The following is a 13,818-nucleotide window of genomic DNA, read 5'->3' as shown; positions in this document are numbered from 1 at the left end:
TATATTTTTGAGATTAGTTGTTTGTCAGTTGCTTCATTTGCTCTTATTTTCTCCCATTCTGAAGGCTGTCTTTTCACCTTGCTAATAGTTATAATAGCCAGGACATGGAAGCAACCTAGATGTCCATCAGCAGATGAATGGATAAGAAAGCTGTGGTACATATACACAATGGAGTATTACTCAGCCATTAAAAAGAATACATTTGAATCAGTTCTAATGAGGTGGATGAAACTGGAGCCTATTATACAGAGTGAAGTAAGCCAGAAAGAAAAACACCAATACAGTATACTAACGCATATATATGGAATTTAGAAAGATGGTAACAATAACCCTGTGTATGAGACAGCAAAAGAGACACTGATATATAGAACAGTCTCATGGACTCTGTTGGAGAGGGAGAGGGTGGGAAGATTTGGGAGAATGGCATTGAAACATGTATAATATCATGTATGGAACGAGTTGCCAGTCCACGTTCAATGCACGATACTGGATGCTTGGCGCTAGTGCTCTGGGACCACCCAGAGGGATGGTATGGGGAGGGAGGAGGGAGGAGGGTTCAGGATGGGGAACACATGTATACCTGTGGCGGATTCATTTTGATATTTGGCAAAACTAATACAATTTTGTAAAGTTTAAAAATAAAATGAAAAAAAAATTATTCCAGATTCAATTTCTAACAGGAGGAAATACGATTACCAGTAATTTGTACACATCACACTCCAAAAAGGACTTAGGCTTGGTTTCTCTACTCCCAAGTCTAACATCCTGGGGAGAAGCTCAGATTTGGACCTCTGTGGTCAGAGACATATTTGCACTATTCAACTGTGACTTGGAGATATGTCATTATGACTTGTTCAGAAGCCCAACCTTTGAAAAAACAGTAGTGGTCAGAGAGGTAGGATCTACATGTCTTATTCTAATCATACCACACAGTTACCACAAGAAAAAGATAACATTTACCAGAAGAAGAAGGTTGCTGATGTGGGCAAAGAACAGAGTAGATGTCCATTAAAAACAGGTATTATTTTAGAATAAGAAAGAATGACCTTGAAAAATTTTACATAAGATAGCAGAGAAACTCATTCACTATGTAGCTGGGGAATCTATCTATCATGGATATAGACCTGACACAAAGGCATAAAGAGAAGAGACTGAGAGGAGCAGGCATTTCTCTAAATCAACACACAAAAACAGCAAGGAATCGGAGAACCCCAGCTGGAACTACTGAATGTCGTTTAATCCATGGGAGAGAAAAAGCAGTGAAACTTCCATTTCAAAAATACCACTTCAGAAAAATTATAGGGAGACTGAGAATACTGTGAGCTAATAAACTGACACTGGTATATAGGTATCAGTTTTCTAAATGTTAAAAAATAGGACTCAATAAATGATATAAGGCAAAGGACAAAAGAGAAAGCTAGGAAATTATAAAGTGAAATAAATTAGAAGGTAAATAAGGACCACTTTTAAGACAATAGTAAGACTGATTAACTGGTTAAGAGGTATGGTGTCTATATAAGGATGTATATGGCTCAGTCATTTGCACTACAGGTTTGAGACTGGACCTCGGTTCCTCTTTGTTGAAAGGAGTATGAATTGAAATTTCTAAATCTATTGATGTAAATCCCTCATTCCTATAAATTAGGATATGATCATATATAAAACACTTCCCAAACTAAAGTTTAGCTTGCTGTGCTGTGCTGTGCTCAGTCGTGTCTGACTCTACAACTCCATGGACTGTGGTTCTACCAGGCTCCTTTGTCCATGGAATTCTTCAGGCAAGAATACTTGAGTGGGTTGCCATTTCCCACTCCAGGGGATCTTCCTGACCCAGGAATTGAACTTGCATCTCTTACATCTTCTGTACTGGCAGGTGAATTCTTTGGAATTCTTTATCACTAGCACTACCTGGAAATCTTGCAAGGACTCAAATCATCCAAATGCAACAGGAATAATCATGCCAACAGAAGGAAAAGGCGGAGCGTGGCTAGTTACTTATGGAAATAATAATGTATGTGTAAGAGCATAGGGGTTACATAGCCTGGAACATAGTATGAACAATAACCAAAGGTAAATCTTGTGATGACCAGCCAGCACAGTCAAGATAAAAGGCCTGACCTAAGGATCCTATTTTCTAATTGTAATGACAATCATATCCTGGTGTGAAGAAATAGGCATTAAGTATCAAATCTGATATAATTAATATTTTAATAATTATAGTAACTTTTCTTGCTCTGAATTCCTGTTCATTATTATTATCACTGCTTAACTTCTCTGAAATTTCCTTACAATGAAATAGTGAGTTACAGGTATGTGGAAGTTCAAACTACTTGACTGATTTTTTTGTGACAAATTAATAAATGGGCATCTTGGTGTATATATTTTGATCTAGTATTAATTTACCTAGTATCAATCAGAATTCCCTTATATAACCCATTCTGACACTGAAGATACTCAGTTTTGAAGTTTGCTGCTACTGCTGCTAAGTTGCTTCAGTCGTGTCCGACTCTGTGCGACCCCATGGACTGCAGCCTACCAGGCTCCTCCATCCATGGGATTTTCCAGGCAAGAGTACTGGAGTGGGTTGCCATTGCCTTCTCCTGTGTTTTGAAGTCTAGTCCATAGTAAATTCATCAGATTGAATTGCAATGTCTCTTGAGAGACAAACATTTGGCATTCCCCAGAAGAAACTTTTTACTACACCACATGCTTCCTCCAACCATAGGCAGCAACACAATTTCTCAGCTAAGATTTTTATAAGAATCATATTATTTTAATCTGGGAAACCTAAATGTGTATGTGATACCTGGAAACTCCTGATGTTAAAATAATAGAAATATAACATTACTTCAAGTTGGTAAGGAAACCTTATACTTTCTGTCATTTAAGAAATCATTCTGTAAATAATAAATTGACTGCACACTTTCCACATTGCCACTTTCATTTCTTTGTTCCTCAATGTATAGATGACTGAATTTAAGAAAGGAGTGAGAACTACATCAAAAACAGCAAGGAATTTGTCTAGGTGTGATGTGGAGTGAGGCCAGATGTAAACAAAGATGCAAGGACCGAAGAACAAAATCACCACCATGACACGAGTTGACAAAGTGGAGAGGGCCTTAGACGAGCTACCTGAAGAGTGTTTCCGAACAGTGATGAGGATAAAAATGTAGGAGACAATCAATATGAAGAATGATCCCAGGGATATGAATCCACTGTTGGCTGTGACCATGAACTCCAGCCTGTAGGTATCTGTGCAGGCAAGTTTGATGAACCAAGGAAAGTCACAGTAAAAGCTGTCTAATACATTAGGGCCACAGAATGGCAATTTTATAACAAAACCCAGTTGAACCACAGAGTGAATCAAGCCAATTATCCATGCAGCAACCAGGAGCAAAATACACATTTTTTGATTCATAATAGAGAAATAGTGGAGAGGCTTACATATGGCAATGTATCTGTCAAAGGCCATGGCGATAAGCAGCACCATCTCCACCCCAGCAATGACATGGATGAAGAAGATTTGAGTGATGCAGCCACTAAAGGAGATGACTTTACGTTTTTTGAAAAGATCATGAATCATCTTGGGAGAAATGACAGAAGAAAATCCCAGGTCAATGAAGGACAGGTTGGCCAACAGAAGGTACATGGGGGAGTGTAAGTGAGGGTTCATCATCACAGTGAGAATGATAAGGGAGTTTCCCATCATGCTTGCCACACAAAAAATGGAGGAGAACACAAAAAGGAGTTGGCTCTCCCAGAAATTGGTGAGTCCCAGGAACACGAACTCTGACACCATAGAGTGATTCGCTCCATCCATTGCTTTATCAGCTTGAATGTTTCCAGATAAAAGAAAAGAAATATCAACGAAAATAAGAATGCTAATAAAGTTCAATATTATAATGATTATATAAGAAACTTCATGCTGTGAAGATTATATATCCCTTCAATTCTTTCTCAGGGCCATATCATCACTAAAAAGGCATTTTATCTGTGTTTACTTAAAGCAGTTGAGTCACTTTCATATGCAACGTACCTTTCACCACCTCCCCCAGAACTACTCATCTATAAACAAGAGAATGGAACAAATAAGACAATAGATGTGCGTAGCAAGGACTGGGAGGGGCAGGAAAGGCGGTGCAGTGCACTACAAAGAGAAAAAGAAAGAGGAGGTGGAGATGGCATTTGCCAGAACACATTTGTTCTGTTTTTTAATTGTTCATAGAACAATTCTTCAAGCATTCAAGTTGTCTCATTTCTTAACCTCACTTCATCTTAGGCACAAAATATCTGTTATAATCTATCTTACAATCACATTTGCGATCATACCTACAATCACATTTGCAATTCACACAAAGCCCACAGACAGAAGTGAACATAAGAGAGCCAAGCATGGGGCATAGAGGTGACTCTGGAGTCTGACAGGTCCAATGAAAGAATAGAATGGATATTCACGGCACACGGTATTTGCATGGGCAACCAGATGTATAAGTGAAAGTATCTAGTTTGCGATTAGCAGCCAGCATATGGCCAAGATGTATACGGTTGGTGGGGAAGCAGGGTTGTTATGAGGAGTCAAAGAATTTAAGGAAGCCAGTTTGATCTATCTGACAAGATTCTTCACCATCTCTGAGGTTTGTGAACTTTGTTTAGAGCTATAGGAGTCTTAATCTTTTAGAATTTGTTGGAGATGAAGAAATGCACACTCATGTCATAGTTGTCCATTGTCCCTCTCCTGTCGCCCCCTCTGCCTTAGCCCCATTTCCCTCCTTATCTCATCTCTCTCTGCGTCAAATCACCCAACTGTCTGGGATCTGATATCAAATCTCTTTCGTAACCCCAACTCTGGACTATTACATGAATTTCTCTAGTTCTTACCCATGTTTGCATTTACCAAATAGAAAATATATTCTCTTTCCTGTGGGTCAAACACTTCTGTGTCTCAGCCCTTCTGCTTCCTTAATATTTATATACAGCTAGAAGATGAGATGTATAGAAAAAAGAGGGAGATTGAAGTATAAATAGTGAAGAGCTGGTAAAGGTATGTGAATGCACAAAAAGCCTCAGACCTGGAATCTCAGCAAGAGAAACCCACCAACAGAAAGAAAGAAAAAAAAATCCCAAAGCTCTGCCTTTTAATGTGTGTTTATATACCTCAGTTATGCATGATTAGTGAAATTGATCATAAAACTATTATTCCACAAACCTCATTAGTGCCCACCTAGTCCAGGAAGGAACCTAGGTTTTCTAGTACACATATGTCTTTGGATTCTGATTAAAGTAAGAAAATTTAAGCCAAACCTATATCTAGTTAATCCAAAACAGTAACCACTAGTCACATGTAGCTAACAGTAGCAACTAATTACTAGCTCATTATTAAATAAAACTAAAAATCTATTTCCTCAGTTGCCCTGGGCACATTTAATAGTCACATATAGCTAGCAATCATGCATTGGCTTGTGCAATACCGGACATTTCCAATCACTGCTCATCATTTAAAGGTAAATCAAAATCCCATTTCCTCCATCAAAATACCATTTCCCCAGTAATTCTATATTATATTAATCTTTTCCTTTTCATATTCCTAGAAGTCAGGAAACAAATTTTAATTGAAAAACAATAATTACCTATATAAAAATAAGCCACAATATGTAGCCTCATAGGAGAAGCTCCGGATGTTTTTTTAAATTTTGTTTTGTTAATGTTGACCAGGAAGGATAAACAAGAGTCCACTGGGAAATTTACAGACAACTTTACAAAGGAGAAAGGATCTGATGTGAGTTTTTAAAAATTAGTAAGAGTTTAATAAGCTGAGAGGAGGCCTGAGGGCATTCTAAGAAGATATAATATTCGATGCCTTATTTAGGGGGCAAATCCTTTGCAACTTATCATAATTCTTCAATGGTTTCAATTTTATAGATTATGTTTCCCCAAATGCACTGCAAGTTTGAGGAGGATAAATACCATTTCTTCTGGCCCTTTTGTTTCCGAAAACAGATAATGAAATAAATAGCAAAGATGTCTTGATTGTCTAGACAATAAAACTCTGAAATAAAGCTCATCTTTTCAGGACCATAATTTTCCACAGTCCCTGTTTTTCTGATCTACCATCTTTTTCTGTTAAGTCCAGCAGGCATAAGGGAAGTTTCCAAAATCAAACTGAGCACTAATGTTTTTCCCAACCACTTTTAAGAGAATACCGGATATCCTTGCTATAAATTTCCAGCTATATAATAGGGCAGCCTCATCTCAAGAGAGGTTTATAGTGGTCCACAGTTTAACTTCTGAAGGTTTATAGTGGTCTACGGTTTAACTTCTGAAGTTTCTAAAAATAACAAGCATGTAAAAGGAAAGAGAGAGAGACAGAAAGAGAGAAGCAAAGAGTTTCTGATAGCAGGGAATTTATAGTTTCTATCTGCCAGTCTTCATATATAATTAGTCACCTTACATGCCATTCTTAAAGTCAGAAAAGAAAATACAGATATTTTTCACCATACTTTAAAAACTTCTGAAATATTTAATGATAGAATTTTAGAGCTGGAGACACATAGATACACTATTTATGTGGCACATATTTCCTTATATTTGATCCACCTATTGGTGGATATTTCTGATAATAGGACTGTTTTCATTCACAGATGAGTAATCCCAAGTTCAGAGAAGTTAGCAAATTACTGAAAAACCAAAAAAATAAAAAGAAAGAATCAACCATTTTGATTCCAAATACATGGCTACTTGGCTGCTGCTGCTGCTAAGTCACTTCAGTCGTGTCCGACTCTGTGCGACCCCACAGACGGCAACCCACCAGGCTCCCCGTCCCTGGGATTCTCCAGGCAAGAACACTGGAGTGGGTTGCCATGTCCTTCTCCAATGAATCCAAATATCGTTATTTGTTCATGATCTAAAAACTTACTATTATAAATTTTAAATAAGAATTCAGAAAAATGTGTACCTGAATCTTATACAATGCATTAATTATATCTCAATAAAAATGTGAATAAAAGAATCTTAATTTACTCAGAAAAATTTTCTATCCTAAACACATAAGCATTTACACATACATAAATTAACTTACCTAAAATTTCACACCTACCAGAGGCAGAATCTAGACTTAAATCCCCATGTTATTGCTACAGGTTGAGGGGAAGGGAGAAAGATGATTGCTGATTAGAATGGGAAAGAATCAAAATACACCAAGGTTTTGATATCAGTAAAAGATTTACCAAAATCTCAGGGGGCCACTTATTCATTAAAAGCCATAATAGTTGATAGGCAAGAAAGATTCCCGCTAGAAACAAAAATTTGAAAGTCCTATTATTTGAAGTCACGGGGGAAATTTTCTATTTAAAGAATAATATCTAAAGAGATAAAGTTAATGGAGAAACCATACATGGTCCCAAAAGATCACATACCTAGTATTTGTCATCATCATCATTATATTATGATTACTACTATTTTATATATGTTATTTGTCCTTTAAAACCTGTTCAGGGCAGTCCTAAGATGGCAGAGGAACAGAATGGGGAGGCCACTTTCTCCCCTACAAATTCATCAAAAGAACATTTGAACGCTAAGTAAATTCCACAAAACAACTTCTGAATGCTGGTAGAGGACATCAGGCACCCAGAACAGCAGCTCATTGTCTTTGAAAGGAGGCAGGAAAAAATATAAACGATAAAAAGAGAGACAAAAGAGGTAGGGACAGAGATCCGTCCCAGGAAGGGAGTCTTAAAAAAGAGAGAAGTTTCAAAACACCAGGAAACACTCTCACTGGCGAGTCTGTGGTGAGCCTTGGAACCTCAGAGGGCAGCATAACCCAGAGGAAAAATAAATAAATAATTAAAACCCACAGATTACTGTGCCCAATGGTAACTCCCAGCGGAGAAGCAGTGCAAATGCCCGCATTCACCACTAGCAATCGGGGGCTGGGCAGGGAGGCAAGGGCTGCATTGCTTAAAGACCGGGACTGAATGCCCCGAGGCCAATCTGAGGGAACTAACTTGAGATAGCAAACCAAACTGCTGCTGCTGCTGCTAAGTCGCTTCAGTCATGTCTGACTCTCTGCGACCCCATAGACTGCAGCCCACCAGGCTCCCCCGTCCCTGGGATTCTCCAGGCAAGAACACTGGAGTGCGTTGCCACTTCCTTCTCCAATGCATGAAAGTGAAAAGTGAAAGTGAAGTTGCTCAGTCGTGTTGACTCTTAGCGACCCCATGGACTGCAGCCTACCAGGCTCCTCTGTCCATGGGATTTTCCAGGCAAGAGTACTGGAGTGGGGTGCCATTGCCTTCTCCCAGCAAACCAAACTGTGGGACAGCAATTCCGCGAAAAGCCCTAACCTAAGACACAGCCAGGCCCGCTCACAGAACAAAGCACTGAGCACAGCTAGCCGGCTGTGGACTGACCCATCCCCCGCTGGAGACAGGGAGGCAAGGGCAGCCAGAGCCGGAAGGGGGCAATCACAGCCCCAGAGAGGCATCATCTACCAAACTGCAAGCAGGCTTCATTGCTAACCAAGACTTCCTGGGATTCTGGATGGTCGACATCCGCCAGGAGGGTTGCCACCAGAGATCAGCTCCCCAGAAGAGACACACGGCACACCTGAGAAGGTGCGCCAGTTGTACACTCAGAAAACTGAGCGGCAGGGACGGGGGAGGAGATAAGTCACAGCAACCGCGCTAGCCAAGCACCTGGTCACCTGAGCTGCTCGGACCTGGGAAGGGCACAAAACACAGGCTCAGCCGAGTCTGCGCCTTTGTGGAGTACCTGAGTACCTGAACCTGAGCGGCTTAGACCTGGGAAGTGCATACAATCCAGGGCTGACCTCAGAAAGTTCCCGGCAGAGCAGCCTAGAGCCTAAGCAGTGTAACAGGGAAATCACACATGCCATGAGCAGGGGCAAACCCAGTGTGGACAAGACACTGAGCAGAGCACACACCAGTGTTATTTGTTTGCACTGTTCCTCCCTCCCCACAGCACTACTGAACAAGTAAGCCTAAAAAAGTGACCACCTTTGCCCCCTTGTGTCAGGGTGGAAGTTAGACACTGAAGAGACCAGCAAACAGAAGAATCCAAAACAAACAGAGGGAACAGCCTTGGAAGTGAGGTGCAATAGATTAAAACCCTGTAGTTAGCACCGACTACATAGGAAGGGGCCTATAGATCTTGAGAAATATAAGCCGGATCAAGGAACTATCTGAAAATGAAGTGACCCCACACTGTCCACAACACCAGAGAAAGTCCTAGATATATTTTTACTATTATCATTTTTTAATTAAAAATTTTTTTTTCATTTTTAAGTCCTCTATTACTCCTTTAATTTTCATTTTTATATCCTACTATTACTTTGAAAAAAAAAAACCCTTTTTTTAAAGCAAACTTCATATATATATATATATTAATAATTTTTGTGACTTTGTTTTTCTAATTAATATTGTATTTTTGAGAATTCAACCTCTACTCTAGATTTTTAATCTTTGCTTTTTGGTATTTGTTATCAATTTTGTACCTTTAAGAATCCAATCTTCAGTACCCATTTTTACTTGGGAGAGAGATTACTGGCTTGACTGCTCTCTACCCATTTGGACTCTCCTTTTTCTTCACCAGGTCGCCTCTATCTCCTCCCTCCCTCTTCTCTTCTCTACCCAACTCTGTAAATCTCTTTGTGTGTTCTGGACTGTGGAGAACACTTAGGGAACTGATTACTGGCTAGATCTGTCTCTCTCCTTTTGATTCCCCCCTTTATCCTCCTGGTCACCTCTGTCTCCTTCCTCCCTCTTCTCTTATCTGTATAACTCCGTGAACATCTCTGAGCGGTCCAGATTGTGGAGAGCACATAAGGAAGTGATTACTGGCTAGCTTGCTCTCCCCTCTTTTGATTCCCCCTCTTCTCCTCCTAGTCACCTTTATCTCCCTCCTCTCTCTTCTCCTCTCCATGTAACTCTGTGAACCTCTCTGGGTGTCCCTCACTGTGGAGAAACTTTTCATCTTTAACCTATATGTTTTATCACCAGTGCTGTATAGATGGAGAAGTCTCTAGGCTACTGTAAGAATAAGACTGAAAACCAGAGGCAGGAGGCTTCAGTCCAAATCCTGAGAACACCAGAGAACTCCTGACTCCAGGGAACATTAATCAATAGGAGCTCATCAAATGCTTCCATACCTACACTGAAACCAAGCACTACCCAAGGGCCAACAAGTTCAGAGCAAGACATACCAAGCAAATTCTCCAGCAACACAAGAACATAGCCTTGAGCTTCAATATACAGGCTGCCCAAAGTCACACCAAACCCACTGACATCTCATAACTCATTACTGGACACTTCATTGGACTCCAGAGAGAATAAATCCAGCTCCATCCCACCAGAACACCGACACAAGCTTCCCTAACCAGGAAACCTTGACAAGCCACCGTACAATCCCACCCACAGTGAGGAAACTCCACAATAAAGAGAACTCCTCAAACTGTCAGAATACAGAAAGGCCACCCCAAACACCACAATATAAACAAGATGAAGAGGCAGAGAAATACCCAGCAGGTAAAGGAACAGGATAAATACCCACCAAACCAAACAAAAGAGGAAGAGATAGGGAATCTACCTGATTCAGAATTCTGAATAATGATAGTGAAAATGACCCAAAATCTTGAAAACAAAATGGAGTTACAGATAAACAGCCTGGAGACAAGGATGGAGAAGATGCAAGAAAAGTTTAACAAGGACCCAGAAGAAATAAAAAAGTCAATATATTGAATAATGCAATAAATTTGAGATAAAAAACACTCTGGAGGGAACCAACAGTAGAATAATGGAGGCAGAAGATAGGATAAGTGAGGTAGAAGATAGAATGGTACAGGAATAAATGAAAGAGAGGAAAAAAGAAAAATGAATTGAAAGAAATGATGACAATCTCAGAGACCTCTTGGACAAAGTTAAACACCCCAACATTCGAATCATAGGAGTCTCAGAAGAAGAAGACAAAAAGAAAGACCATGAGAAAAAACTTGAGGAGATAATAGTTGAAAAGTTCCCTAAAATGGGGAAGGAAATCACCACCCAAGTCCAAGAAACCCAAGAGTCCCAAACAGGATAAACCCAAAGCAAAACACCCCAAGACACATATTAATCAAATTAACAAAGATCAAACACAGAGAACAAATATTAAAAGCAGCAAGGGAAAAACAACAAATAACACACAAGGGGATTCCCTTAAGGATAACAGCTTATTTTTCAATAGAAACTCTTCAGGCCAAGAGGGAATGGCAGGACATACTTAAAGTGATGAAAGAAAATAACCTACAGCCCAGATTACTGTACCCAGCAAGGATCTCATTCCAATATGAAGGAGAAATCAAAAGCTTTACAGATAAGCAAAAGCTGAAAGAATTCAGCACCACCAAACCAGCTCTCCAACAAATGCTAAAGGATCTTCTCTAGACAGGAAACACAGAAAAGGTGTATAAACTCGAACCCAAAACAATAAAGTAAATGGCAATGGGATCATACTTATCAATAATTACCTTAAAGGTAAATGGGTTGAATGCCCCAACCAAAAGACAAAGACTGGCTGAATGGATACAAAAACAAGACTCCTATATATATTGTCTACAAGAGACCCACCTCGAAACAAGGGACACATACAGACTGAAAGTGAAGGGCTGGAAAAAGATATTCCACACAAATAGAAACGAAAAGAAAGCAGGGCTAGCAATACTCATATCAGATAAAATAGACTTTAAAACAAACGCTATGAAAAGAGACAAAGAAGGACACTACATAATGATCAAAGGATCAACCCAAGAAGAAGATATAACAATTTTAAATATACACGCACCCAACATAGGAGCACCGCAATATGTAAGACAAATGCTAGGTATGAAAGGGGAAATTAATAATAACACAATAATAGTGGGAGACTTTAATACCCCACTCATATCTATGGATAGATCAACTAAACAGAAAATTAACAAGGAAACACAAACTTTAAACGATACAATATGCCAGTTAGTACTAATTGATATCTATAGGACATTTCATCCCAAAACAATGAATTTCACCTTTTTCTCAAGCGCACATGGAAACTTCTCCAGAATAGATCACACCCTGGGCCATAAATCTAGCCTTGGTAAAGTCAAAAAATTGAAATCATTCCAAGCATCTTTTCTGACCACAATGCAGTAAGATTACATCTCAATTACAGGAGAAAAACTATTAAAAATTCCAACACATGGAGGCTGAACAACACGCGGCTGAATAACCAACAAATCACAGAAGAAATAAAAAAAAAAAAAAATATGCATAGAAACAAATGAAAATTAAAACACAACAACCCAAAACCTGTGGGACACTGTAAAAGCAGCGCTAAGGGGAAGGTTCATAGCAAGACAAGCTTACCTCAAGAAACAAGAAAAAAGTCAAATAAATAAATCCACACCTAAAGCAACTAGAAAAGAAAGAAATGAAGAGCCCCAGGGTTAGGAGAAGGAAAGAAATCTTAAAAATTAGGGCAGATATAAATGCAAAAGAAACAAAAGAGACCATAGCAAAAATCAACTAAGCCAAAGTGATTCTTTGAGAAGTGAAATAAAATTGACAAACTATTAGCCAGACTCATCAAGAAACAAGGGAGAAAAATCAAATCAACAAAATTAGAAATGAAAATGGAGGGGAGAAGCCAAGATGGCGGAGGAGTAGGACGGGGAGAACACTTTCTCCCCTACAAATTCATCAAAAGAGCATTTAAACGTCGAGTAAATTCCACAAAACAACTTCTGAATGCTGGCAGAGGACATCAGGCACCCAGAAAAGCAACCCAACTCTTCGAGAGGAGGTAGGAAAAAATATTAAAGACAATAAAAGAGACAAAAGAGGGAGGGATGGAGTTCCGTCCCGGGAAGGGAGTCTTAAAAAGAGAGAAGTTTGCAAACACCAGGAAACCTTCTCACTGCCGAATCCGTGCCGAGCTTTGGAAGCATAGAGGGCAACATAACAGGGAGGAAAAATAAACAAACAATTAAAACTCGCAGATTGCGAGCCCTACGGTAACTCCCCCAGCGGAGAAGCAGCGCAGACACCTGCATCTGCCATTAGCAAGCGGGGGCTGGGCAGGGAGGCGAGGCGCGGGCTGCATCGCTGAGAGTAAGAATCTGGCCTGAATACCCTGAGCGCTATCTGAGCGAAGTAATTTGGGCTAGCAAACCAGACTGTAGGATATCTACCACGCGAAAAGCCAGCCCTAACCTAAGACACCGCCAGCCCGTGCACGGAACAAAGGACTAAACAGAGATAGCCGGCTGCAGACCTTCCCCCTCCGGTGACAGGCAGCCAGAGCCGGAAGGGGGCAATCGCAGCCCCAGAGAGACATTATCTATAAAACTGTAAGCAGGCTTCTTTGCTAACTAAAACTTCTTGGGGGTCTGAACGGTCAACATCTGCCTGAGAAGGTGCGCCGGTTTTACACCCAGATAACTGAGTGGCGGGGAGGCGATAATTCGCAGCATTGGCGCTCTCCAAACACCTCATCGCCTGAGCTGCTCGGACCTGGGAAGAGCACAAAACACAGGCCCAACTGAGTCTGCGCCTCTGAGGACTACCTGAGTGCCTGAACCTGAGCGGCTTGGACCTGGGAGGTGCATGCAGCCCAGGGCCAGCCTCGGATTGTTCCCGGCCGAACAACCTAGAGCCCGAGCAGTGTGGGCAGGGAGGCTACACGCGCCGTGAGCGGGGGCAGACCCAGTGTGGCTGAGGCACTGCGAGCGCACGCCAGTGTCATTTGTTTGCAGCATCCCTCCCTCCCTCCCCACAGCGCGACTGAACAAAG

The 13,818-nt window shown here is 40.5% G+C and overlaps 1 protein-coding gene across 1 annotated transcript; it reads right to left on the bottom strand.

Annotated features, from left to right (window-relative positions):
* Nucleotides 1-2,884: 2,884 nt before the first annotated feature.
* LOC104983324 (olfactory receptor 4F3/4F16/4F29-like) lies at nt 2,885-3,820 on the bottom strand. Its single transcript, XM_010832762.1, has one exon. The coding sequence runs from the start codon at nt 3,818-3,820 to the stop codon at nt 2,885-2,887; it is 936 nt and encodes a 311-aa protein (XP_010831064.1).
* Between the last annotated feature and the right edge of the window lie 9,998 nt (nt 3,821-13,818).

Source organism: Bison bison, unplaced genomic scaffold (genome assembly GCF_000754665.1).
Source record: "Bison bison bison isolate TAMUID 2011002044 unplaced genomic scaffold, Bison_UMD1.0 scf7180017862192, whole genome shotgun sequence".
Classification (NCBI taxonomy): domain Eukaryota; kingdom Metazoa; phylum Chordata; class Mammalia; order Artiodactyla; family Bovidae; genus Bison; species Bison bison.
This window is presented reverse-complemented; position numbering and strand designations above follow the sequence as displayed.